Here is a 27667-nt window from a genome sequence, read left to right on the forward strand (position 1 = left end):
TCAGCTCAGAAGGTCTTCCCCATAGATTTAATTAAGAACATACTAAAGTGACAAGGCAAAAAATCACCTTCATGAAGGATACTAAACAATCAGTAAAATATGATAACCTAAGAAAAGTTCAAGATACATGAAAAGAATGGCTGAAAAACGGAACACACAGCAGATATAAGGAATAATCTGAAATACGGTTGATATTAAGACTCAAATGGGACTTATGTGAGTGGAGTAGAAAGGAAGTATGGTCAAGAGAGTGAATTTAAATGTTGTATTCCAAACATCAACCTAGTGAGTAGGAACTGCTTATAGGTTATTTGATTGGTCAATGTGCTGATCAGGACTTAGTGGGACTCATTATTCTTTTGCTGCTTTGTATAATCAAGAAACATGTGAAGCATGAGAACTCCACACTTATCTCTATTATGTCTCTGACCATGATCTGGAGTTACATCAAAGATGAGATAGTGTGGTTAAAGCACTCATATGCAGAATCAAAATGAAAGTAATCTGAAAGTATAGTTAGTAAGATGCCATTGCTTCATGTTAATAAATTTTTCATTAAAGTTAATATATTACCTGCTGGTAAAGGTTCTCCCAATAGTCCTGAGTCATCAGACGGAACAAGGCAAGAAAGGCCCACCCAAAGGTGTCAAAGCTGGTATAACCATAATTTGGATTTTTTCCTGTTTTTATGCATGCATAACCATCAGGGCATTTTCTGGAACAGAAAAATCATTGCAAAATAAAAATATGCTTTAAGTACATTGTTTCCACAGAACCTACTATCATTAAGATCATGCCAGAAAATTTTACATTTTACCAAACCTGACTTGAATGAAGTTTTGATTCTACATGTTTCAACAAGATGTTTCCGAGTTTCACATTAACATTTTCAATTAATGACCTCTTTATTAAGTACAACTAAGTCATTTATTGGTTTGTTATCAAAGCACCCAGAATTTTCCATGCATGGTTTTAAAAGCTTGAAATATGTGGTGCAGAAATGTTGCCTTATATCAGTCTCATTTGTGTTCCAAAATTGTAGAACATTAGCTAGAAATGGATCTTTACAACAATATATTGGTCCACCTAAGATGATAAATTACAATGAGATGCAAAGAATGTTAAAGCCACTATAAAAGACTGAAATTACCATCATGTTCTCAAACAATTCCATTGCTTTCATAGTTGCTTTCATTACTTACATACCAGAGTGCACACATAGATCTCAAGATGCCAGCCTACTTAAGATTCCTGGGATTAACAGTAGGAGGTCGAGCTTTTAGTTACAGAGCCCCAAAGTTGTGGAATGATTTGCCTGCTAATATAAGAGTTGTTGCTATTAAATCCAGGCTGAAGACTTACTACTTTAGTCTAGCATACCCTGGCTAGAGCTACTGATTAGCTGTGCATACTGCATTTCTGTTTGTTAGTCATTTGTACAGAAATATACATATCACAATATTTTTAAATCATTACTAACCCTCTTCTATTCTGTTTCTCTTCTCAGTTTATGGATGTGGCACTTGGTGCCACTGCTCTATTGCCAGGCTGCTCTCCTGTGTCTGGAAAGGCCATCTTGGATAAAAAAGCATTGGAATCATTTGATGGAATGATTCTCCCATCAGATTGGATCGCCAGCACAGACTCCACTTTAGAAAACCCAGAAATGGGTAAGTGGCCGGTTTGCCATCATCTCTAGGACTATGATTTTATTTTTGACTTTCTATTTTACAATTTTATTCTCCACCATTATCAATTGGTATAGTCCATCAATTAATTAATGGACTGATAATGTTGGTTTCAATTTATGTTTAATCAGTTTCTACATTTTTCTTTGAGTATTTTAACTAATCTGCATTTATATGTGTACCAGTTCTGTACTTAGTACTTAGTATAATCTACACTTGTATTTTAACTGAGAATTCTTCAATAAATAAGTTGTATTGTATTGTATTGTATAATCTTGTGGCATGAACCATTATTCTGCTAAAAAGCCCATTTGATGCACACTGCTGTAATGAAGGTATGCACCTTATTGGTAACACTATTCATTTACCCATTGGCATTTTCAGATTGCAGTATCTAGTGTTGGTGTCACTGTTTTGTAGCCCACTGTAAAAGAACCATTTGTTTTCAGGCTTTGTGTTGGCTGTCTACTGTCTTTTCTCTTCTAAAACTAGGAGAACTGTGATCTAAAACCCTCCTTTCAAAACCTCCATTATGTTCAGATATTACTTGACTAACTGCTTACTGCCTAAGCTAACTGATCAACTCTAGTCTGGTTGTTTTTGAGGAGCACCTCATTCTTAATGCATCTTAGAACACTGTCAAATATGAAAACCTCAGCTGGGCATTACACAGTTAAATCTGCATGCTTGCTGATATGGAAAGGGGGACCTACAGAGATTAGAGGTGGATCTAATAAAACAACCACCCTGCATGCAAAATATCATTTTCAAGTCTGCTACATGATAGGAGAATTAGGGGCTCCACGTTTACTGTGTTTTATTTCAGAATGTTCCAGGTAGCATCCATTCACAGAACACACCTCCTGCTTATGTGCTCATCATTAGTCCATCCATCCATTATCCAACCCACTATATCCTAACTACAGGGTCATGGGGGTCTGCTGGAGCCAATCCCAGCCAACACAGGGCACAAGGCAGGAAACAAACCCCGGGCAGGGTGTGTATACACACACACCCCCACACACCAAGCACACACTAGGGACAATTTAGAATTGCCAATGCACCTAACCTGCATGTCTTTGGACTGTGGGAGGTAACCAGAACACGCGGAGGAAACCCACGCAGACACGGGGAGAACATGCAAACTCCACATAGGGAGGACCCGGGAAGCGAACCTGGGTCTCCTAACTGCGAGGCAGCAGCGCTACCCACTGCTCCACCATGCCGCCATTGCTCATCATTAGTGACAATGCAAATAAAAATGTTACTAAGGTAAAGAGTAAACTTAGAATGGAAAGTGCAAAGTTATTTTTTAAATAGAGAAAGTTCCTATAAAAAGATTTAAACTTTGCTTCTAGACATATTTTACTAGAACATTTAAGCAAATCATTGTCTTTAAATCTTAAACAAACAACAAGAGAGCAAATTAAAAATTTAGCAAGATATTTTCTATCTACTGCGGTGTGTTGGCACCCTGCCCGGGATTGGTTCCTGCCTTGTGCCCTGTGTTGGCTGGGATTGGCTCCAGCAGACCCCCGTGACCCTGTGTTCGGATTCAGCGGGTTGGAAAATGGATGGATGGATGTATGTATAAAAATATGTATTGTTCATAAACTCTTTTACAGGGGAAATTTGGCTATGGGACACCTAATCCACTGGCATTTCCATGGAGAGAAGCACATTCTTTAAAATAACCTCTTTCTAAAATGGGGTAATATTTTGCTGTTTTGTTTAAAATAGAATATAATTCCATGCTAGAGAAGAAGCTAAAGTGGTCCCTTTAGCTCCTTTTACACAAGAATTTGCTCATTTACAAATACCAGCGTGACTCAGGAATTTTCCAGATTGACAGCATACACACGTGAAAGTGGCAATCTTGGTAAAGGGTTGGAAAAACTGAAAGGTGTGTAAAACATTTATAAAAACCAGTTTCACTATTTAGGTCTTAAAGGAAATACAGTATATATATTCTAACAATACTGGTTCTGTGATTTGTGATGCAAACATTTTTAATACTTAAATGTGAGTAGGGTAAAATATAATTTTCTGCGGGAAGCACAAATCCTACAACTAAAAATGATAATAGTTAGATTACTAAGAAATATTAAGTGTAAAAATAACAGACTGGATATCTCTGATCATTTATTATACTTTATTACTTGGAATGTTAACACTTTCTTTTCAAATAGTGACTGGGATCTTTATCACACTTTTTTGAGTCTGACATAACCTTCTTACACAAGATACACATTAACAATAAAGATCAACCTAGGCTGAGGTGGACAGAAATTTCATTTCAGCTGTGGCAATAAAAAGAGAAATAAAACTACTGATTCATAATACAATCTCTTTTTGTTGCTTTAGACTTGGAAAGGTGTTACTGTATATTATATTGGAGTTGCAAATAGTAGGGAAAAGGGAAAAAAGAAGATGTGAATGAAGATTTTGAAATAATTTGAAACCAGAACCCACAAACAGATCACCCAAAGCACTGATAATAAAAAAAGAAAAGTTGGGTGACCAAGTAGTAGTTGTTGTGATTTTTTCATGATTAATAATTTTTCCAGTGTTTTAACATTTTTGATCATTCTGGCAAGTGAATTTTGTGTTTTTTAAATTTAATTTTATTATAACAAAAGTGAAGCACACCATTATCTTAGATTGTGCTTTGATTGTAATCATTTAGCATCTGTCTTTCTTTCCAAGGTCATTTTGTGCACAACAATTTAAGAAAGGGGTGCAGCATTCTCTGTATCAAAGCTTTGGGATAATAAAAAAAAAACATTCTTTTGTGACCTTTTAGGAAATTCTTCTTGTTTGCTTTGGTTTATTAATTCTGATCCATTCTTTGACTGCTTATTTTGTATTTTCAATTTGGTTTTGGTCACTATATAGTCACAAAGCACCTAATATTTGCCTGCTATTTTGAATTCTAATCATCTCTTAGTCCATTATCTTGTCCTCTTTCAAGTACATATTTTTCTATCCCAAAGTACACGCTACAATATCAATGCATGATTATTATAAAAGGTAAGTACATATGTCGTGAGTATGTTGCCTAACTTTTTTTTCAGTTTTACACAAGTTAGATAGATAGATAGATAGATAGATAGATAGATAGATAGATAGATAGATAGATAGATAGATAGATAGATAGATAGATAGATAGATACTTTATTAATCCCAAGGGGAAATTCACATACTCCAGCAACAGCATACTGATAAAGAACAATATTAAATTAAAGAGTGATAACAATGTGATAACAATGCAGGTATACAGACATACAATAAATTTGTATAATTTTAACGTTTAACCCCCCAGGTGGAATTGAAGAGTCGCATAGTGTGGGGGAGGAATGATCTTCTCAGTCTGTCAGTGGAACAGGACAGTGACAGCAGTCTGTTGCTGAAGCTGTTCCTCTATTTGGAGATGATACCGTTTAGTGGATGCAGTGGATTCTCCATTATTGACAGGAGATATGGATATGGATAGCATATGCTTTAATGGGCCCCTTTATAGTGGAGTGCAACTGTAGACTCGATGGAAAACCAAGCTTGGAATACTGAAGGGCTTACCCATTTCAAAGTGAATGAAAGTGTGTTGTCTATGTCAGATTAAGATACTATGCCTTAGTCTGGTTCTATTGCCATTGCAAATAAAATTGAGAAGCAAAGAATTAACCAATTGGGAAATAACAATGTTTACAAAACCAAGCAGGACTGAGTAAATTTTGAGTTATTTAACCATGCCTGTGTTGTGTTTTGACACCAGAATGGAGAACGAAACCATCAAAAAACTAACACCAAAAATAAGTTAATTTTATTAAACAAATCAAAACCTGTAATCAAAGACCATATTTTTAAGAATTCACTGCACACTGGCAAAATTCTAGAAATGCTGAAGAACTAGAAAATGGCAAAACTCAACTGTCATGAATGCAACAATGAACTGCACAAAATTTAACATCAATTAAACCCCTTGATATAAACGATAGATAGATAGATAGATAGATAGATAGATAGATAGATAGATAGATAGATAGATAGATAGATAGATAGATAGATAGATAGATAGATAGATAGATAGATAGATAGATAGATAGATAGATAGATAGATAGATAGATAGATAGATACTTTATTAATCCCAAGGGGAAATTCACATACTCCAGCAACAGCATACTGATAAAGAACAATATTAAATTAAAGAGTGATAACAATGCAGGTATACAGACATACAATAAATTTGTATAATTTTAACGTTTAACCCCCCAGGTGGAATTGAAGAGTCGCATAGTGTGGGGGAGGAATGATCTTCTCAGTCTGTCAGTGGAACAGGACAGTGACAGCAGTCTGTTGCTGAAGCTGTTCCTCTATTTGGAGATGATACCGTTTAGTGGATGCAGTGATGTAGTCAGTTTATAAGATTTCTTACATCTTCTTGGGATAGACAGATAGAACAGAGATTAACAGTTAGATGGGAAAGGAGTCCCAACAGCTTGTTGTTTGTCTTGTGGAAAATCGAACAGACAATAAGGGTTACTGCACACCTTTTCTGGGAAGTCACCATGAGAAAATCTGGGAAGAACTTAACACAGGTTCCCTCATAGACATTATGTGGCATCTTACAGGTCTCAACCAGATCCTACATTCTAAAAAATGTGGATGAGAGAGCAGGGGGATAAATAGACTGAACATTTCTAGTAGATCCTGTGGGCCCTTTCAATCTTCAAAGTGATGCTGCTTAATACTGAAGACTAGTAATACAGTGACTACAAAACACATTAAGCCCCTTGACAGTTTTTACATGTTATAATTATACAGCATTGAATCACTGTGGATTTAATTGGCTTTCTTAACACTGAAAAAGGCTCTTTAATATCAAAATGAACCAAATTAATTACAACTATATGAGACAAAAATTGTTTATATAAGTATTCACCCTCTTCAAATCAGTATTTACATTATGTACCTTTGTAGCAATGATGTATTGAGTCCTTAGGTCTGCATCAGTTTTGCACATCTGGACACTACCATTTTTCCTAATCTTCTTTATAAAACTGCTCCAGCTCTGTCAGATTGCATGGAGATCCAGCAACAAACTCTCAAATAATTTGCTTTCTGGACTCTAACTCTGCCAATCCAAGACATTAACATTGTTGTTTTTAAGCCATGTCTGTGAAGGGTTGCACAGTACATGGTTTGCAACAATCTTTAAGTAGGTGGCATGTGTCAAAGTAACATTCAAATAAATGCCAGGATCTCAGGATTCCCAGCAAAACATTACCTGGAATATAACACTACCTCCACTGGCTTGCCTTATGTCCATAGTGCATCCTACTGCCATCTCTTCAGCTAAACGACACACGTAACCCCATACACATCAAGCTGCAATGCACTGTATCTTCCGATATTTTTCTCTCATGGCCTGCATTAAACTATTCAGCAGTTTGTGCTATAGTTCTTTGGGATCAAAATAGACATGCTAGCTTTTGCTCTTCACCTTCATCAATAAGCCTTGAGCACCCAGGACCCTAGTGCTGGTTCACTGGTTGTCCTTCCTTAGACCATTTTCGGCAGGTACTATATGTTTACTATATATACACCCAAAACAGGTCCAGTTCTTCATAGCATGGATACCACTAGATATTGGAAACATACCTTTGAGATTCTCATCCATGTTTACATGATTTTATGATGCAATTTCTGCTGATTTGTCAGCTACACATAAATATCTCATTCTACCACATCCTAAAGGTGTTCTACTGGATTCAGATCCAGTGAATGGTAAGGCCACAGAAGAACACTGAACTCATTATCAACACCATGAAACCCGTTTGTGATGAATTTTGCTTTGTGACATCTACGTTATAGTACTGGAAGTAGCCAATTAGAAGATGGGTAAATAGGGGCCAAGAAGCGATGCAAATGGTCAGCAATAATATTCCTATAGACCATAGCATTCAATCAATGATTAATTGGTATTAACATGCCAAAAGTATAATAATAATAATAATTTATTACATTTATATAGCGCTTTTCTCAGTACTCAAAGCGCTAGGCGAATTTTGCGAAAAGTGTTGTTTACAGGGAGGAGCGGCAACAACATGCGTGCGCCAGCGTCCCCTCACCTGCTATTCTCAAGTATGCCCAGAAAATATTCCCCACACTATTATACCATCACCATCAGCCAGGACTGACATCACAAAGAAGGGTGGATACATGGATCGATGCTGTTGGTACCAAATTCTGACACCAATTTTCAAACGGGAGCTGTCAGTTCAGCACTGAAAACACACAGTAAGCAAGTTGTGACGTTGATGTCATCCTGCATTAGCTCCCTTCCTCAGATTAAAGAAAGGATAGCCTTCTTTGGAGAGAAGACAGAAAGTGAGTTCAAGGCCAGGTCAGTAGCCAGTTTTAAATGTTTCCCACATCAACCTTTGGACGACAGACGCATTACGTGGTGAGCCTGCGAACTTGCAGTTACAATGACGGTGCACAACCAATCCCTCAAAGATCTCACTATATATTTATATTATATATATAGTCGTACATGCGCACTTATGGGACAGGCAAAGGGTCCAACACAGGGTGTAAAAGACACCAGGAAAAGGGTTGGTAACGAGTGTTAATGCCTTTTTTCTTTCCTCTTTCAGACCCACAGAAAACTAAGAGAAAACTCGTTACTTCCTTTTCTTTTCGGATGACCTCACTTCCATCCCATACCGATGACATAATTTCATGTCCTGCCATTTTTGTGTAAAACCAACCTGATTGTCATACTCATTAGTCTTTTGTTATTTTACAGAAAAGACTGATATCAGTCAGAATTGGCTACTCTTCAGCAATATACGGGGCAAATCCCCAAATGTTTGTTTTGTTCGACTCATTCACAATAATTCACAACTGGTGTAGTCGGCAGGATCCAAGTTCAAGGAAGGTGACTGAAGAGCAGGACCTGAGCAACATACTCTCCACCAACATGGCCGAACTGCAATGGGTGAAAGTCCAGCAGGAGGAGACAAGAAGATGGCTGGCAGAGTCAGCCACGGCCACAGTAAATTTCGATTAGGCCCGAGCTCCGTCCCAGGTATTGGTGCCCCTCACCAAGGCAGACGATATCAAATCATATTTTTTAATTTTCAAACATACTGGCAAACAATATCACTGGGATCAAGCAAAGTGGGACAAAATACTGGCGCCGTACCTAAAAGGAGAAGCCTCCCCAAAGAACAAGCTGCCGATTATGACCTCGTCAAGGTCGAGGTACTAAAACACTACAGCGTAATGGCGGACCAGCAGGTGAGGGAATGGAGTCTCTGGAAGTTTTACCCTGAGGGGCCGACCCAGGCTCAGGCATTCGAGATATGGGGGAAGACTGAGCGTTGGCTACAGCCAGACTTAAATGATGGTCGGCAGATCGTAGAGCAACTGGCTTGCAAAACCTTGATTAATGCTCTCCCTGATTATCTTACCCAGCAGGTCTGCAAACATCCATATAAAAATATGGAAACCTTGGTGGAGGTAATCGATCGTCAACGGGTGGAGAGGTATATTGGAGAGGGCAGAATGGGCCGCTCGTCTGTCCCGACAGGGATGTGTACCCTCCTCTTAGCCAAGCCAGGGCCCCATGGAACCCAGGTCTGCCGCTAGGCCTCAAGAAAAACAACACAATCTTCCCCACTGTTTCAAGTGTGGGGAGGTTGGGCACAGTGTCTGCCTGTCCCCAGCTGTATGAATCCATGGACTGCAACATTGCCCAAGGAGAAAAGTATTGTGCTGTGGCTAACCCTTTGTCATTTCCTTATACAGGAGTGGTATTAATAAATGGATTCCGGGTGACCGCCATGTTTGAGTAACATTTCCATTGTTGCTTGCCTATTTGTTCTACCTTGACAATGGCTGAAAGGTATGACCAGTCTAACCTGTATTCACGGGAAAACTCGGTGATATAGGTCAGCCTTCTGTGCGATAAGCTATGAGTGTGATTTAAGAGATTACAATGGCCGTTTTACCAAACCCTCTTTTTCCTGTTATTCTAGGGTGGGACTGGTCTAAAAGTTAAACCAGTATGAATAAAACCACTCCTGTAACTAAGCTGGGCCTTGCCATGAACGGGGATGATTCAAACCCAGCTGACCCCACAAATAGTGACTAGGTCACATGTTGCCAAGCAATGTGATGCAGTAGGGGACTCCGAGATTGCCCCGGAAGTGATCCACAACACCGTGACGAGACAAGGTTCCAATACTCCACCGACTGAGGTCAACGGAGTTCCCTTGAGCTCTCTGCTTCTCAGTTTTAAGCCACTCCGGCCTCCTTTAAAAGAGAACAGTGGAACAATGAATCCCTCAAGTTCATAATGAATGCAGTAATTTCAGCTAATGGCCAGCTCACAAACCTTCCCATACCACAGGGACCCCACTTTGTACTACAAAATGATTTATTATATCGGGTGGTGGAAGATGAGGGTGAGGGAAGGTCACTGTTACTAGTTCCATGAACCTACCAGTGGCAGGCTTGTGAACTAGCACACACTCATCTCTTGGGTGCGCACTTGGGCACCGAAAAAACATTAGAATGAATTAAACTTCAATTTTATTGGCCTGGAATAAACATTGAGGTCCAATGGTTTTGCACTTCCTGTCCTGAGTGTCAATTGTGACAGATTTCTAGGAGAGACCATGTTCTTCTAGTTCCCATTCCCCTCATTGATATTCCCTTTGAACGAATCGGTGTCGATCTCGTAAGCCCATTGGAACCCACAGCTTGAGGATACAAATATATATTAGTCCTCCTGGATTATGCTACTCTGTATCCTGAAGCCATTCCCTTGTGCATTCCTACCTCTAAAAATATCGCACGGGAACTGGTAAGAGTCTTTTTGCGAGTCAGGATCCCCAAAGAAGTCTTAACAGACTAGGGAACACCCTTTACCTCAGAAACATTCAGGGAGGTTGCCAAGTTACTGCAGATAAAACAGCTGTCTATCACCCTCAAACAGACGGACTGGTAGAATGATTTAATCAGACTTTAAAAGAGATGTTATGTAAGATGGTCAGCGAGGATGGAAGAAACTGGGATCAGCTACTTCCCATTGTTCTATTTGCCTACCGGGAAGTCCCACAGGCCTCTACAGGATTCTCCCCTTTTGAACTGTTAAATGGGCGACAACCCCCATTTTTCCATAAAAAACAGCGATCCAGGAAGGTGACATCTCAGAACCAACCAGGACCAGAATATGACAACTGATATAGCAAAAGATGTAGAGCTTGCATTTGGCTGACATAGCATTAGCGTCTTTTCTGTTGTACCTTGCACACTTCATTTTGTTTTATTTTTGATCTTTTTTTTTTAATTAAACTAGGTTTACTGGGGTGATACCTCAACATTTCTCTCTGCTCCAGACTGCCTCCTTTCTGCTAGTCATAATATCTAACATTTATTTTTGGCATTAAGATTAATCATCATCATAAAGCTATTGATTTAGAGAGGGTTGATAGTATTTGGTCACCTTCATCCCTCCTTTAAAGATATCCACAGGAATAGGCTGAAGTTAGAAGCAGAACTGTTCCTAACATTTACAATAATGACCATATAAAACAAAAAGATACCCAAATTTCACAAGTAACTCAGTTATTTGTTCATTTTGACCTAGACTTAAATTCTGCTTCTTTTAGTTCATATGTAACTTTATAATTTTTTAAAACTAAAAATATAGAAATATTAAGCATTCTGATTTTAATTCCTAATCAAACCATGATACTGTTCTCACATTAAAAAGTAATTCATTAAAAAAAGCATTCAATATGCATAAGCAAAACTAAGAGAGATAACTACATAACAAACTTTCTGTTATTACTTGTTAAAATCCTCAGATGGGACATACAAGGTTGTCTCTGGTACTTAACAATTTAAGACTGAAGGAAAATGGTGATATTTCAAAATATTTCAAAGCCTGGAGGTGGTACAACAAGAAAAAAAGTTAAGTACCCTAGAGATATCCTGTGACATTTTATTATGCAAGTGTCAATAGTATGCTGTAGTTAAGCATTTGCTTTGACTAAAAGGTCTACTATCATACAAGATCATGCAGTGTGACTACTGTTAGCAGTAAGCAAGATCCACGATCACCTCAGCTTGCAGCATTAGCTTAATATTAGTGAGGGCCCTGACCAGACGATACAACATTTTTGAGGGTCTAGACTTAAAGTTAGGGAATCCCTAACCTAAGCAATTCCATTAATAATGGCAGAGAAAGACATAATGTATAATGGTTGCTTTTGATTTAAAAACCTCCGAGATGGAGGACAAAATTGTCAATACTTGTAAAACTTAGCATCAGCAAATTTAATTATCACAGAAGTCACCTCAGGTAATTAATAAAGTATATCAAATCAAAAAAAAAATCTGGAGTGGTCTCCCCTAGACTTTCTGATATGAGGATGGATATTTGAGTAGTAAACCGCAAGACAATGATTATATTTTTATATTATGTACATAAAGAACAATCAACAACAAATCAAATCAAATTAGTAATAATAATAATAATAATAATAATATTGAAAAATTATTATAAAAGTAAAGTTGAATAAATTGGACTATGCAGCTGCATGAATTAAAGGTAAAGTACCACATCCAGTTAATGGAAATAGCCCAAAAGTTGATAGAAATTTACGTTTTGTACCTAATACTTGTACTTGGCTGATCTAAGTGAAAGTGTACTCAAGTTATCGTGTTTACATACACACACACACGCACACACACCCACAGATAGACACACAGATATAATTCCAAAAATGGTATTTTCTGTCTCAGTGGGGTCTAAAACGTCGAGATTCATCAAAATGTTGACATCAAATCTTTGGACGATTGCAATATTTTACTAATACTTCTTATACGAGAAAGTAAAAAAATCAAAAGTACAATATCCTTGGCTTATTTAATGGTAGGCAGCAAAATCTGTGGCAGATTAAAATTTATAAATGTGCCTTTCTCTTTGTGTACATGAATGAAACACAATCTAAAGTATTAACTATTGCTATTTAATACAAAATGGATCACATCAGACCACTGACCACTAAATATAGCTGAAAATACACATTACCTTAACATGAGATAATTGTGTCATGTATCAAGGATTTAAATGAAGGCACAAGTCTTTGCAGTTTGAGCAGCTAAAAAGGTGTACAGCAGTCACATTCACAGGTGACTACTGGGCACTGCTGAACAACCTTGGTAAAGATGTGATTAATCGCATCTAATTAAGTGACATTTTGCAAAAAATGTTATTCATTTGACAATTCTAATATGTACTGTGTGTTATTATACACACACACACACACACACACACATACATACATACAGTATAAATCAAAAGTAAATAACCATGCACACATTTGGCTGGACTTGAGGATATAATTCTTTAATACATATATATGTATATATATTGTTACACACGTGTGTTTAGGAGACAACTAATGGGCTTGAATACATGTGATTCCATGCCAGACCAGAGGGTGGCGAAGTGCACTAATTTTCCCTCTCGATCTTTTACAGACCATTCTGGGAAAATCCCGCCTGGCTCTGGGGCAGCCAATGACATCACTTCCTTCACTGGCCTTTAAAGCCGCCATCTTGTCTCAAGAGAATCAGTTCTGTTTTGGACTCAGTTGTATGAACATGTCTTGCATTTTGAATCAGTTTTGCAGCCGGGAACAATTATACGGGTGGCTGCCCCAAACCTTCTCAACGTTTTATGGTCGTTATTATGACAATATATATATTAGGCTTTACTCTACTCACCAATTGCCATGACCAACAAAACAGAAAATCCAATGTTTTATTACGTGAAAGCTAAGATATTATTGTCAATTGCAGGTTCAAAAGTCAGTCAAATAATTCCACAGTCTCTGAAGCATATGTTGTCTATTATATTAAATATGTCCTGAATTGGGACCTTTGAAGATTTGTGAATTACCAAATCTGTGCATATATTAACAATATTTTGTATTCTTTGAATAATGGTGCTCCAAATATAATCTTTGTCAAAACACATACTGTATTTTACTGCATGTAAGTTACAAACTTTGCTAAAAGATACCTGGCAACACTAATAATGTTTCTTCACTATCTGCTGAACAAATTATGCATTCTATCTGCGAATAAAAGGTATAGGTAGTATCTCCAAACCATACCAGTGTGATCAAAATAATACACCTTTAGATAATCTGAGATGGAACTGGAAAAAGGATGTTTCTAATAACTTGTCAGAAAATGCATGGAATGCCAGTGTTTCATCTTTGCAAAATAGTTTAACTTAACTTAAAACTATACATCACACACATCTCTCTCTGCTCAGTCAAAAATATATCCAGATAAAGGATCTGTGCTGCGGTGGGTTGGCACCCTGCCCAGGATTGGTTCCTGCCTTGTGCCCTGTGTTGGCTGGGATTGGCTCCAGCAGACCCCCGTGACCCTGTGTTCGGATTCAGTGGGTTGGAAAATGGATGGATGGATGGATCTGTGTGTGAGATGTGAGATGTTTGGGAAATGTCCCCATGCAGAAATCTTTGGAATAAAATCTTCTGCTTATTTATCACATTTTCTTGGGTTCACAGTAATGTCTAATCTTTTAACACCTCTGAAATTTTCAAAATTTACTTCACAAAGTTCTTGTGAGGATGACAGGTGTGTGATAATGCTTTCCTAAATTAATTTAGCATGTTGAAAAATTTATAACATTTTAGATATTTTGGTTTTATTAAGTGAGTACTTCATTTGCAATCTTTTTTTTTCCTCTGCTCTCCAGATGGGTATAACATCTGATTAGATTTGAGTAAGATGTAATAAGTGCTTTGAGTAAGTTAGAAAGATGCTATATAAATGTAAGAATACTAATAAATTATTATTATTGTATAGCTTACTTTTATCTATTTTATTTAAGTGAAATTCTTGAATCTGACAAAATGTATGTAAAAAAAAAACAACACATTGTGAGTAGCAATGTTTAAGCACTGAGTTCATCCTTTTGATGTATTTAATTATTATTTTCTATAATGTACAGTGTACTCAACTTACAAAGGCACATTTGATGCATAAATAGTTCTATAAGTAAGAAACTAAAACACATCATAATCTTTTACTACCGTGTCAGAAATAGTGGAAAACAGCCACTGTAAACTGGATGTCACGGAACTGCATCTGGTGACACGTTTGGCAATCAGACTCAATAATTTGATGGTTGGACACTCAAAGTGAGTTCCCAAGAATAAAAATGAATGATGCACAGTTGTAAGCATTTCTTAATATAAACAGCACATATTGGCTCAAAGGACAATTTTTTTTTAGCTTTTTCAAGGTGCTGACAAATGTCACCTTTACACTAATTAATCAATCACTGTCACTCCATCTCAAAAATGAATTGTTTTCAAAAGTATTTTCATTGTGCTAAACCTACAGTATGTATATTTCCAGTTACCCATAATAGCTTGCACTGTATATCCAAAATGAAAGTCTACTGTTTTACAATATATATCTATCACACTTTGCAAATCAGGAAGCATAGTAATTAATGAATTTTGATTAAGTAACTAAAGCAGTGACTCAAATTTTTGCTGAAAAATAAGAATGTAGGGAAACATTCTACAGTAAAATGCCAACGCATTTACTGAATGTATTGTTATGTGCATTTGCAGCCCAGCGGGGATGCATTATCAGATGGCCTGCTGATGAAATTTTAACTGCCAAACATGTCACTTGGTTCACACAAAAGCAAAATGATTTGTTCAAAAAATCCAGAAATCCTTCAAGGATCTTCTGATTTCTCCATCATTTTGTTTAGAACAAAACAGAAAGAAATGGTCTATTATCTCACTAGATAACTGAACAAAATAAGAAGCAAGCAGGGAGTGAAAACACTGATCACAGCATGTTTGTTTAGAAAAGTGGCAGGCTCTGCTTTATGAGAAGGTTTTACAGCTCCCTTTGACGTATGTTATTTCCTGCAATTTAATCAGAATTAGAAATGATAACAACAAAAAGCCATGGTGAAATCTGGTTTGCCAGGCATGAATATGCCCACAAAATCTTCCATCAAAAGAATTTACGTCAATATCAGTTAAAGTTAAGCTTTTTGCTCAGCAGGTGACAATCTAAGATATAAGCACAGAGCAAGCTAACAGAAAATGCATTTCACCAAAATAGTATATAACTAACTTCCCACAAAGATGGACATGCACTCATTCTTGGTTACGTCACTTTTCTTTCTCATTATAAAGACTTGCATATTGGTTTGATGTGAGTAAGCTTCAGTTAACAATATAAGTAAGCATGTCCTGAAATAGACAGGTGTCTCATCCAGGAAAGCTTCCTATTGTTTTACTAAATAGTTCTTTTGGAGCTCTTATTTTGAATAGAATATTCTTTTTTGCAAGTGCATTTTAAAGCAATGCTTTTTATGCAGGTGGCACAGTGACAAAGTAATTAGCACAATTTGCACATTCTGTCTTTGCCTGCACAGTTTCTTTCACACATTTGACAGACATATGAGTGGTGATTCCAAATTGGCATGGTAATAATGAGTGTAGGAGTGAGTGAGTACAAACGGTTACAGTCAAAAAGCCTGATACTGTTGGAATAGGTTCAGACCCCTTTGATGCTGAAATGGATTAAGCAGATTTGAAAATGCATGTATGAATAGATGGTTGTTTTTAATACTTAAGTTATCAATGTTTTAACATGATTTAAAAGCTACTTACACAATCTCTAATTATAATTGCTAATCTATCTTCAGTAAGGCAGCCATACTTAACAACAGATTCCTGCAATTCACCAATTTGCCACTACTACAAGTCACTTAAACATATTTTATAATAAATCTGTTATTATTTCAAGATTTTAAGGATTTCCTAAACATTTCAAAATTTATAGTTCTTCCAATATCCATATGTTACAAAACAGCTTCTCCAAGAATTATTGTGAGAGACAAGAAAAGATCAAGAAATAATAATTTGAGGCAAGAGTTGCAGATAGGGCCAAGCCAGGCTGAAAACTGTGAGATCAAAAAGAAATGCAAGTCAACACAACACAGGAGCAAACCAAAAATCAAAGTCAAATTCATACAGAGACCAAAACCTTGAGCTGCAAGCCATTGCTAGAGATCTTCAAGGTATGAAACCACAGCCATACTTATAATGTCATCAACAATAACATCACAAAGGCAACAATCGTAATCACATGACATGTAACCCGAGTCATATAAACAAAAGAATAAAATGACATGAAATACAAATAAAAACTTTTTTTTTTACATGATAAAAAGACTAACAAAAACTGACAAGCATGGACAGGTTTAAAATGTGCAACATGGAATGAGGAAGGGGAACTGAAATGTTCCAGGAGTGACAATTTTTATGTCACAGGAGTCACCCTCCTCAGAATAGTATAGGACCCAATATACCTTGGACCCAGGTTTTGAAACAGTAGTTTCAGACAAATGTATCGACTTGTTAACCACACTTTCTACTCTACCTTAAGGATGGCAACAGCCTCTCTTATCGCCCTAATATTTAGAAGAGGCTCTAGTTGCTAACAATTTTTGTCTAACCTAGACCAATTATATAAGAAAGAAAAGAAAATTCCAAAAGAGCAGAAATAGAAGATGGAGGTTCATTACAGCGAAGGATAAGTAGCTTAAAACTATACTCGCATTTGAACAGAAACATTCACAGTGATGCATTGTATAATATGTTACATGAAAATTCAGCCATGGACAACATATCAATCCAGTCCAATTAAGAAACATTAATCGTACACTGCAAAAACTTTTCCAATCCTTGATTCCTTCTCTCACAGAAACCATTGCAACTGGACCCCCCTTTAAAAAATAGACCTTGCTATTTCATTTAATTTAAAATAATTATGAATAAAAAATTCAATTAATGACTTTGCAGTGGTCCTTGTGTCAGCAACTTTCTGTGTAAAGAAGTACAACCGCATATCTAAACAAAATGTACCCTTTTTTAACTTTCCTCTGGGCACCAATGTCTAATGAAATAACTTACTTTGCAGTAAATGCTGACATCATTTTTGCCTTTTCCAATAATAATTATAAATATGTCTTTTATTTTTATCTTTTTTTTTTTTTTAAATTTGCTCTTTAGATAAATAGCCCCTCATTCCTGAAATGGGAGATCTAAATTGAATGGAAGCTCTTTCTTTAACTTTACTCATCTGTGTTGTATTTTTTTTAACATGAAGAAGGAAATGATACATTATTTGAGATATGGCCTCACTGTGTCTTTTCAAGGTAATACATATTCCTTTTTGACTTGTACTACTCACAGCACATAAATCCAGCATCTTATTAGCCATTTTAATCACTACGGCAGAGGGTCTGTTTATGGACAGTGATAAGTTCACTTGTATTTTTCTCAAGGACCAGAGGCCTCGTGTAGAAATGTTGTGTATGCCTGTTTCAATGCTCACATCACGATGTATAAAAACTAAACTTGACGTAAAGCCATGCACATTTCTACAGCAGACTTCCCCCTTGAATACGCACTTTTCTGCTCGATTTTGCCAATAGGCAGCACCCAGTGTCAAAGCAATGCTACTGTTTCTGTGTGGTCTCCCTTATTTCAGATTCACATCAGTAACGTTGGATTTATCAAATACGTATATTGAAGCTAACTGAAAATCATTTACAAATTTAATTTACTTGATTGTAATCATTCTGTATCAATATAATGGTGCAGGGAATGAACAAAACTATTCCAAATACCTAGCTGCTTTAGTGTTGTTACTCTCTGTGCACCACTCAGAGTATTTTAATCCATTGTATATGCATGTGGTATCATAGCTGCAGAGCAGCTGACCGTAAAGTTCTACGGCGGGTTGTGTTCAGAGCACAGAAGATTATTGGGATACATCTTCCAGCCCTAGAGGAAATTTATAGCATATGCTACCTAAGGAAAGCCACCAGCACTACATGGATTCCACTCAGCTATGCTGCAGTGTATTTGAACTTCTCCAATCTGGCAAACGCTTCAGAGCTTTTCCTGCATGGACCTCGAGGCTCAGAAACAGTTTCATCCCCAGAGCTATAAGTGCACTAAATCAGTCCATCAAGTGCTCTGGATAGAAATGATTGTACTTATAATTACAATTACCTCACTGTAAACTTGCACTACAACTGTAATATTGCACAATTTGAGCCACTTTGTGAACCATTTGCATTATCTGGACCGTATGTACATGTTTATTGTACTTATGCTTTCATATTGTATATATTTAATTGTTTTATATCATACTATTATTAATATTGTAATTTTATCATTTTATGGGAAAATAAGTTTATGGAGGATTTGTATATTGAATTATATTGTACCATACAATGACAATAAAGGAATTCAGTACAATTCAATAGAAGACAGAAAGTATTTACAGATGATGATGACTAGCTTCTAAGTTGATTCAGATTTCCAAAAGCTATCCTCTTGGAGCTGTGTGCTGTTAGAATACTTGGATGTATACAGTACTTCATAACATTTAAATGATGAAATCCATTAAAGTATGCATATTACATTATACAGATAAATCATTAACTTCATTTAAATAATGTATACTGTTCATAATTAAACAGGTGAGGGCGCAGTGGTAACAATGAGCTGGCACCCCATCCAGGGATTGTTCCTGCCTCGCGCTTGATCCTTGCTGGGACTGGCGCAAACCTAGATGGGTGAAATAATTAAACATTTATAACGAAGATTTTTCAGTACTCCATAAAAGTTGTGATGAATCGACATTCTAAGCTTACAGCTGGTTTTTACATTTATTATAGAGCTCATGGCAATTGGTTACGTGGAGAAATAAAATGGAAGGACAGGAATTGGGGGTTGGTACGTTTGACAGAGGCAGTACTGCTGCATTTAAGTATTCCATTCAGGGTTGCACATTTCCCAGCAAGCATATTGCTGGAGGCAAGAACAATCCCTGGACAGGGGAGGCAAGAAAAAGCCCTCGATGAGGCACCAGCTCATCGCTACACCGTGCCATTGTGCCCCCACATGTTTAATACTGTTCATGCTTTAATGCATTTCATCATGAAATGATATCAAGTATACATCTTACTATTCTAAAATGTTAAGAGAGCTGTAATATGAATGTAATGAACTCTGTGTGGCAATCAGTGTGCGTATGCTCCTGCCTTTGAAAGAGAAAGCCTGTTTAAGCACAGTGATTCTCACACGTTGAACACATAGAATACAATGCATTTAACATGCTAGTTTAGCTACAATGGGATTTGAGAAACTCTAGTAAATCTAACATCGATTTTAAGGTGAAGTTTACAATGTTCTACTTTAATGACAAAATAAACTACGAGATTAAAGTGGAAATTTCAGATTAAAGTAGACATTTTGACCTGTTTTCTTCACTGTGTCCATATTTTTTTCTTTTCTCTGTGCCCTAATATGCTTCCATATGACACTCAGATGGTGGGCTATGGCTCGCATTTTCATGTCGACTTTGACATCTGACCATTTCTTTTTTAATTCGGCACTGTGCGACTTTCTGAATTTGAACTTTTCAGTGTCATTCAATCAAGTTCCTTCTGTTGCTCACACCACTGCCAAAGCTACCAAAAAGTATATTTTTCCTTGCCTCCACTTCACTGAGTAGGACCTCCACTTTACATTTGGTAAAATTCTTTTTTATACGTGCTTTTGCCATTATCTTTTAACAAAAGACTCAGCTGAAAGGGCTATTTATATTGTTTAACATACTCAAATATGCAAAATTCTGGAAGGAGTCGGGGTGAGACAGCACGTGCGTGCATGTGTGTTACATTTCATACTGACCTGGATTTACTGAACCAAAGTGAGTGGAAGACGGCTTGCACAGAGTTTTGTGCATCTGAATTTTTTGTGCTCACGTACTTTTGTCCGTACACCATGTTTTAGTGTGAATTGCATACACAGCATTATACATGAGGCCCCAGAGCCTCATTGTGTATTTATGTCTAACTTTTAATTTACCAAATAATAAGTCAAATTTGTATTTTTATTTTCCTCCAGTTATAAGGATTTTATTACTGGACAGGGGTGTTAATCTCAGTTTTACTAAGGGCCTAAAACAACATTTCAAGTACCCAATGTAGGTTGGAATAAATCAACAAAACGTAACACAATAAATGTCCTAAATATAACTGTCTCACTAAAAACTGTTCAACAGGTTTTGGCTGATGTGGCTATATTATGCTCCACTATCTAGTTATCATTGCCCATTTTGTAATATCCATCTATCCATCCATTTTCCAACCCGCTGAATCCAAATACAGGGTCACGGGGGTCTGCAGGAGCCAATCCCAGCCAACACTGGGCGCAAGGCAGGAGACAAACCCCGGACAGGGTGCCAGCCCACCGCAGGGCACACACACACCCACACACCAAGCACACACTAGGGACAATTTAGAATCGCCAATGCACCTAACCTGCATGTCTTTGGACTGTTGGAGGAAACCGGAGCGCCCGCAGGAAACCCACACAGACATGGAGAGAACATGCAAACTCCACGCAGGGAGGACCCGGGAAGTGAACTCAGGTCTCCTAACTGCGAGGCAGCAGCGCTACCACTGCACCACAGTGCTATTCTGATATATAATTTTTTCAGTTTTTGCTAACTGAAACTTTTTTTTTTTTTTTAAGAAAACCTTCAAAAATTGAAGCATGGGTGTACTTAGGCCCAACCCTAAAACACAGTGTGGTTGGGAATAGTAGATATTTTGTTTAAATAACAACATCTTCTACGGTGGGCTGGCGCCCCACCCGGGGTTTGTTTCTTGCCTTGTGCCCTGTGTTGGCTGGTATTGGCTCCAGCAGACCCCCGTGACCCTGTAGTTATAGCAGGTTGGATAATGGATGGATGGAAGGAAAAGCAATACATCAAATACAGAATGCTAATTTAAACTATAAGTGTAAAAAGTATTCCAAGTGGAGGGGAACATTCCGCCCCTCAAGATCTACCAGACATGAAGTTTTTGTTTGCAATCAAGATAATGTCAGATGAAAGGCTTTCATCTATGCTGTTAACCTTTTCTTGACCCAAGGTACACTTTGGTTTCACTCAGTATAAAAGGGATCATTCAAAGTCATGATCCATGCATTTAACCCCAAGTACAAAGCACCTGGTTAAAAATACTTCAGTAAAAGAGCTGTTCCTCAAAAGTAGAATAAAAGGAAAAAGGACTGTAGGTTTCACTTCAGAGTGCCAAGTTTAACACACTTACCACAGATATGAGGTCAAGCTCTGACATGATGTCCTATAAGTCACCTGCAGTTCATTTCATTACTTCCCAGTGGAAGAAATCATGATCTTTTTAGAAAATCACACTATCATAAACCTGACAAATGTATTTTGAAAAGCACTGGAACTTATCCAAAGACAAAATAGAGTGCATAAGTGATGATAATGCAGACAAAATTAAATTAAGGGCAAAAGATCACCTGGGATTAGCAGTTGCTCAGTGGCAGTGGTTGTTTTTGGCCACAATCTGCACTCTGAGGTGATGAACTCCATCAAGAGTCACAGACAGTGAACAGATCAAACTCTGGATGTCTGTCAGAGCATCATCCTGATGTTCTCTCACAGCAGGCAGAAGAAGCAGGATCTATTTGTACTTAAAATGTAAAGGGAGCTTGGACTGCCTGAACATGCTATAATAAATGTAGGCTTATGTTTCTTTTCTGACCATGATTATCACATACAGTAAATTACATAATAATAAAGAAGACATCATTTGGAAACCTTTCATTTTATTCTGACAGGACTGTGGTGCTAAGAGTACTAGAGCGCGCTCCAACTAATAGCAGGGTACTGGTGGCTGACTGATGAGCTGATATCTACGTCTTACAATGACAGTGTGTTATACAGGGAATAAATGTGACTCTTAAACCAGTTGCTAACTTCACTGATTTTTTGGCTAGGGAAAAATGTTACTGTTTCATTAATTTTGCCAACTCTGTAGCCCCTGAAAACAGAAATCCTGTGTGATAACAATAAAGATGTGCAACTGACAAAGGGCATCAAGCACTGGATTGTAAATGAACTTGTGAGCAAGTACGAAGGCAAGTCAATCCAAAAATTAAAGCATATTGCCACCACCCTTAATGACCATTTTCACATTAAATGCATGGGTACAGCTTCACTTGAACAGATAAAGCAAGATACAAGACAGTAGTTGGTTCAGATCAAGCATGAGCTACAGCAGAGAACAACTGCATGGAAGAGGAAGATCAGTGTCATGAACAGGGAGATCAATCCCCAAAGGAAAATTCTGTGGCCAGCAACCTTTTAGGAACAAAATATTCAATGGTTTCTTATCTGCTGGAATCTCCTTACAATGGAGAGGAAGATCCTCTCCTACGGTGGTGTCATAACGAAAAATGACTCCTGTAAACAGCGAAACTTGAAAAAAAAAATCTTGTGCACATGTTCCACAACTACCTCATTCAACTCTGTGTTTAGTACAGAGGGCAACATTGCATGTCCGATATGAATGGAGCTTTACATTACATGCAAACCGTTAAAATGTGAAGGGCTTTTACCAGTATCTGTGGGCTTACACTGTATAACTAAAGAACCATCCACAGGATTGAAACTGAAGTGTTTTCTCCACATGAAAAGCACAAAATACCCAACTCCTTTTTAAATATATTTTCGTGTACAGTACACACTTAACAGATCTAAATTTCATGCTAAATGTAAACTAAAAATAGTAGAAAATGTATTCCTAATGTTCAACATGTGTAGTGGCAAGATCTTTGTCTCTGGATATTATTAAATAAAGAAATTTTCTCAAAACAATTACTGGCAGTTTAAAATTTTATTATCTGTCCAACTACTAAGTTGCAATTGGTTATAACAGTAGTGCATTGCGAGTGTTATGGTGAGCCACCACTCCAAAGATAGCACTCTAATGTTCGTGCTGGATTCACCAAGGGGGACTCAAGTGTTGGATTGTAAAAACACTTACATGGAAAAAAGTGGGTCAGAACACCATAATTGTTGAGAAACACTGATTTAGAACACTTTCAAATGTTAAAAGGGTCAAGTAAGAAGTACTTTCTTTCAGTACCCTAAAACACATATAAAACAACCTGTTTTCTCAGTCTCTTTCTCTGACATAGCTTTCAGTGGGGTAACTCATGCTGCTCAGAGAGAAGATGATGTTAACTTTTACAGACTTCAAAGAACAAATCACAGTCCCACCTGTCTGTCCCTATCTGCCATTAAGCTGTGAATACCTGAGCTCAGATGACCACAGACACATAACTGCAGGCAGGAGACATTTCCAGGCATATCGGTTTTCCATTTCCCCTTTCCATCTGTCTTTTTAATATATACGTTTTGAACTGCAGGAACAGGACTGATCCACTTCCAAAAAAGATTAACAAAGATTAACAAATGACATGCCGGTGTAATGCTGCTCTGTGGCCAAATGAGCCTTGTGTAGGAATAATGGGACAGAAAATTGCAAAGTACCAGTCAGAGGGCCTGGCATTTCACTCAGCACCTCAGCAACTGTGCGCATGCTAGCAAAGGAGAAAATGTATTGTGAGGAGGGCTATTTTAGATACAGCCTAGGCCTCATATTTTGCTTACATAAAGCAGACCTATGGAGTTTAAAACCAGCATGTTTACCTTGTATTTACCGATTCTGTGAATATAACAGCCACCAGACATAGGCAATGGGTCCAGCATTCATATCTGTTGCTTTAAAAAATAACCATTTCATCAGGTGAGTCAATTAATGTGACAATGTGGTCTGTGATCCCAATTTCTTTACTAACTATAAAATCATTTTTAAGCTGTATATAAAAAATAATAAATCTTGCACCTGAGCAAACTATACAATAATCATAAGGCAGCAGATACTTGAACAATCTGGCATTTAGTATGCAACAAATATTTTATAGATGAATGAAAGAGGCTGTCTCCTAATACGCAAGAAATATTGATATGTTTCTTACAAAATATTTTTTTTTTGCTGTCACATCCCAAAAGCATCAAAGGTTTAAAAATGTTACACAGTATGTAATTTCTTTAAACTCAGCTGGTTAATTATAATGAATAAACTAGGGGGCTTCGCCCCCTGCTCGCTTCGCTCGCCAACCCCCGTATTTGGTTTTCTGGATACACTCTTTTAAGATTTTTTTTTCTTTGAATTGTTGCTATATCATTAGTTTCACTTTTATTTCAGAACTTCTGTAAAAACAATATTTGTAATCTTGCGAGTCCCAATATGCTGAATCTTTTTAATGAGGTCAGGACAAGTTTCTCTGTTTGGAATTTCAGCACACACAAAACGATCTACATCATCAGCAGTTAATAATTTTTTTTACAAAGTAACAAAGTAAGTAGAGTTCTGCATTGGACTCCTGTCTGTAAAGTCGTGCTATTTTCCTCTCCCAGTTCCAAAAGTACATGGGTTTACCAAGGTGATACCCCAGCTTTTCTCTAGGTTTTTGTACAAGGGCTAGACAGAATGTTTTTGACTCCTGGGGTAAATTTAGGTTTTTAAATAAGCAGTCAGATAAATATATATACACTAACAAAGTAACCAATAAATGCATGTGCGGTAAACTCCGTTTTTGAAATTCTCAAGATTCTTTATTTGTCACATGCATAGTTATACAGGACAACACACAGTGAAATGATCCGCTTATCAAAAACTGTGCAAAGTTAGAAGAATATCAGTTAAATTAACAAAATCTCATAGATCGAAAGATAACAGTATAGTAGAACATAATAAATAAGTAAAATTATGTGAATAAAGTAGAATTAGGTGTTAAGGTGCAATAGTGTAGTAATTATTGTGCAAAACCAAAGTTAGACTGGTGTATAGTTAAATGAGGCAGTTTGTTTGTTTGCGCTACTACGATCTTTACTTTTTTATATTTTCTAATTTTCCTACATTTCTTATCCTTTAACTTTCTCCACATGTGTATAGCTCCAACATTTTTTCTTTTTTTGGAGCCTTTCTAATTTCCCTGGTTTCATAGTCTCTAACCTGCTCTGCATGTGTTTAGCGCCAACGTTTGTAAACATCTCTATGAAGTTCTACTTTGTCTTTTACTCACTGTCATTTAATTAAGAGCCGGATTGGACGTGCTTTTATTTCAATTCCACTTGTTCCGGGCTGATAATTACTTTCCTTATTTTCTGAATTTGCACCTCGATTATTCTTTTTTGCTCTTTTTTCTGTCCAACGCATTTGAGTCTCTTTTGTCTGCGCTTTTCTTTCTTCTTCGTTTAATCGTCGACGTTTCATTTCTACCCTCTTCATTTGATTTCTACCGTATTGACCTTATACACTTTATATGCACTGAGCCCTGAAGCTGTGTGTGCTGCATGACTGCCTTTACACTACTGATTTGTTTTTTTGATATTGCTTGTAAGTAGGGTGTGTCTTGCAAGACTCTCATTCTATGTTCCCGTGAGACGCCCCGTGGCAGGTCTCTTTTGTCTCGCGGGTCTTTAAATTATCTTCCGAGAAAGATCACGTATCGTAGACTATCAGGACAGGGGACAGGATTTCTTTTTATAATAGATAGACAGGACATTTCCCTGAGCAAACAAATGTGTTAAGTATATTTTCTGTTTTATTGTAATTTGTGAATTATCTGTCATATGTTTATTCTAATCATGTATTTTTCTTAAATTTTGGTCTATTTATTTATTATGTAGTTTCTATATGTGTGACACTGTTCTCTTATATTCCATGTATTTTGTAAGTGAAATCTCAAGAGATGGTACTACCCACACATCACTACTAAGAGACTGCCTCCAGCCGAAGAGAATCCCTTAGAGGTTCATTGAGTGAGTTTTTGAAGTATTTTTTGACCATTTTTTTTGATAATCTGTTATTGTTTCTTGGTTTCTTTATGGTTTATGTGAACAGTTTGCTTTAGGATTGCCTTTCAGGCAGCTCCTTTTTGTTCTTTTGAGGCCATGCTTACCTGGGAAAGACTTATCTTGCAGCAGGCCAATGTAGATTCTGGCCTGTTTTTGTGTGTCTTTTCAAAGGCCTCACCATTTCGCTATTTTGTGGTGAAGGCTTACTAATGGACAAGCAAAAGCATTCCACTCTTGCCTAGGAAAATACTCCTGCTCCATTATAAGACACATGATCATCAGAGACCACACTAAACCCCTGTTAAAGAATCTTACTGTTCTATGAGCTTCTTTCAGTTATTTGCAATGTAATGTGAAATTTAAGGTTAAATGCATCCTTTCTTTCCTACTGTATTTCTTTATCTTAATATGTTTGATATGAACCCTGGGAAATGTGTCTGTTCTAGTACTGCTGCAACTACTACAACAACACATTGTCTGTCATATACCATTTTCCTCTGTTGGATGTAATCTTTCTTATGCTGTAGCAATATTTTCTTTAATTCTGTTGTCTGTACTGTTCCTTGCCACCACTCAATTGACTTTTCTGTAACTAACTGGTATCACTCTCTTGCTGTACCAACTTTGCAAAACAATGCATGTTTTAAGAGATTATCTTTAAACTTCTCAGCCATGCCAAGAAAGTGTAGCCAGTAGAACCAAACTCATAACAAGCAGACTACAGGTGCAAACCACACTATATCAGGGCAAATAAAAATGTATTCAAGTATTCTGGAATGTTACTTAATAACATCTTTTATGTTGGGACTAACATACAGGTTTATAAGCTCTTTATTGTCAAGTGTACAGAGTACAGTGAAATTCTTAGTTGCATGTGCTTATCAACATGCAACACATCACCTCATTTTGGCACCATGATTAACAAGCACAGCAATCATACATTGAAACTTTTGACCTCCTTACCTGAAAAAACACACTGAAATAAATAGTTTTAATAATTACAGTGTTTTTAATGCAGAATAATCACTTCTCAGAGATGCACTTTTGACAATAACTTGTATCT

The 27667-nt window shown here is 37.0% G+C and overlaps 1 protein-coding gene across 1 annotated transcript in view; it reads right to left on the minus strand.

The window, feature by feature from the left end:
* Positions 1–27667, minus strand: part of LOC114653135 (sodium channel protein type 5 subunit alpha-like) — a 387074-nt gene that overhangs the window by 120461 nt on the left and 238946 nt on the right. Inside the window, exon 9 of the mRNA XM_051928793.1 lies at positions 574–715. Coding sequence (XP_051784753.1) covers positions 574–715 — 142 coding nt within the window. The remainder of the gene's footprint in view (positions 1–573; positions 716–27667) is intronic.

Source organism: Erpetoichthys calabaricus, chromosome 6 (assembly GCF_900747795.2).
Source record: "Erpetoichthys calabaricus chromosome 6, fErpCal1.3, whole genome shotgun sequence".
In the NCBI taxonomy this organism is placed as follows: domain Eukaryota; kingdom Metazoa; phylum Chordata; class Cladistia; order Polypteriformes; family Polypteridae; genus Erpetoichthys; species Erpetoichthys calabaricus.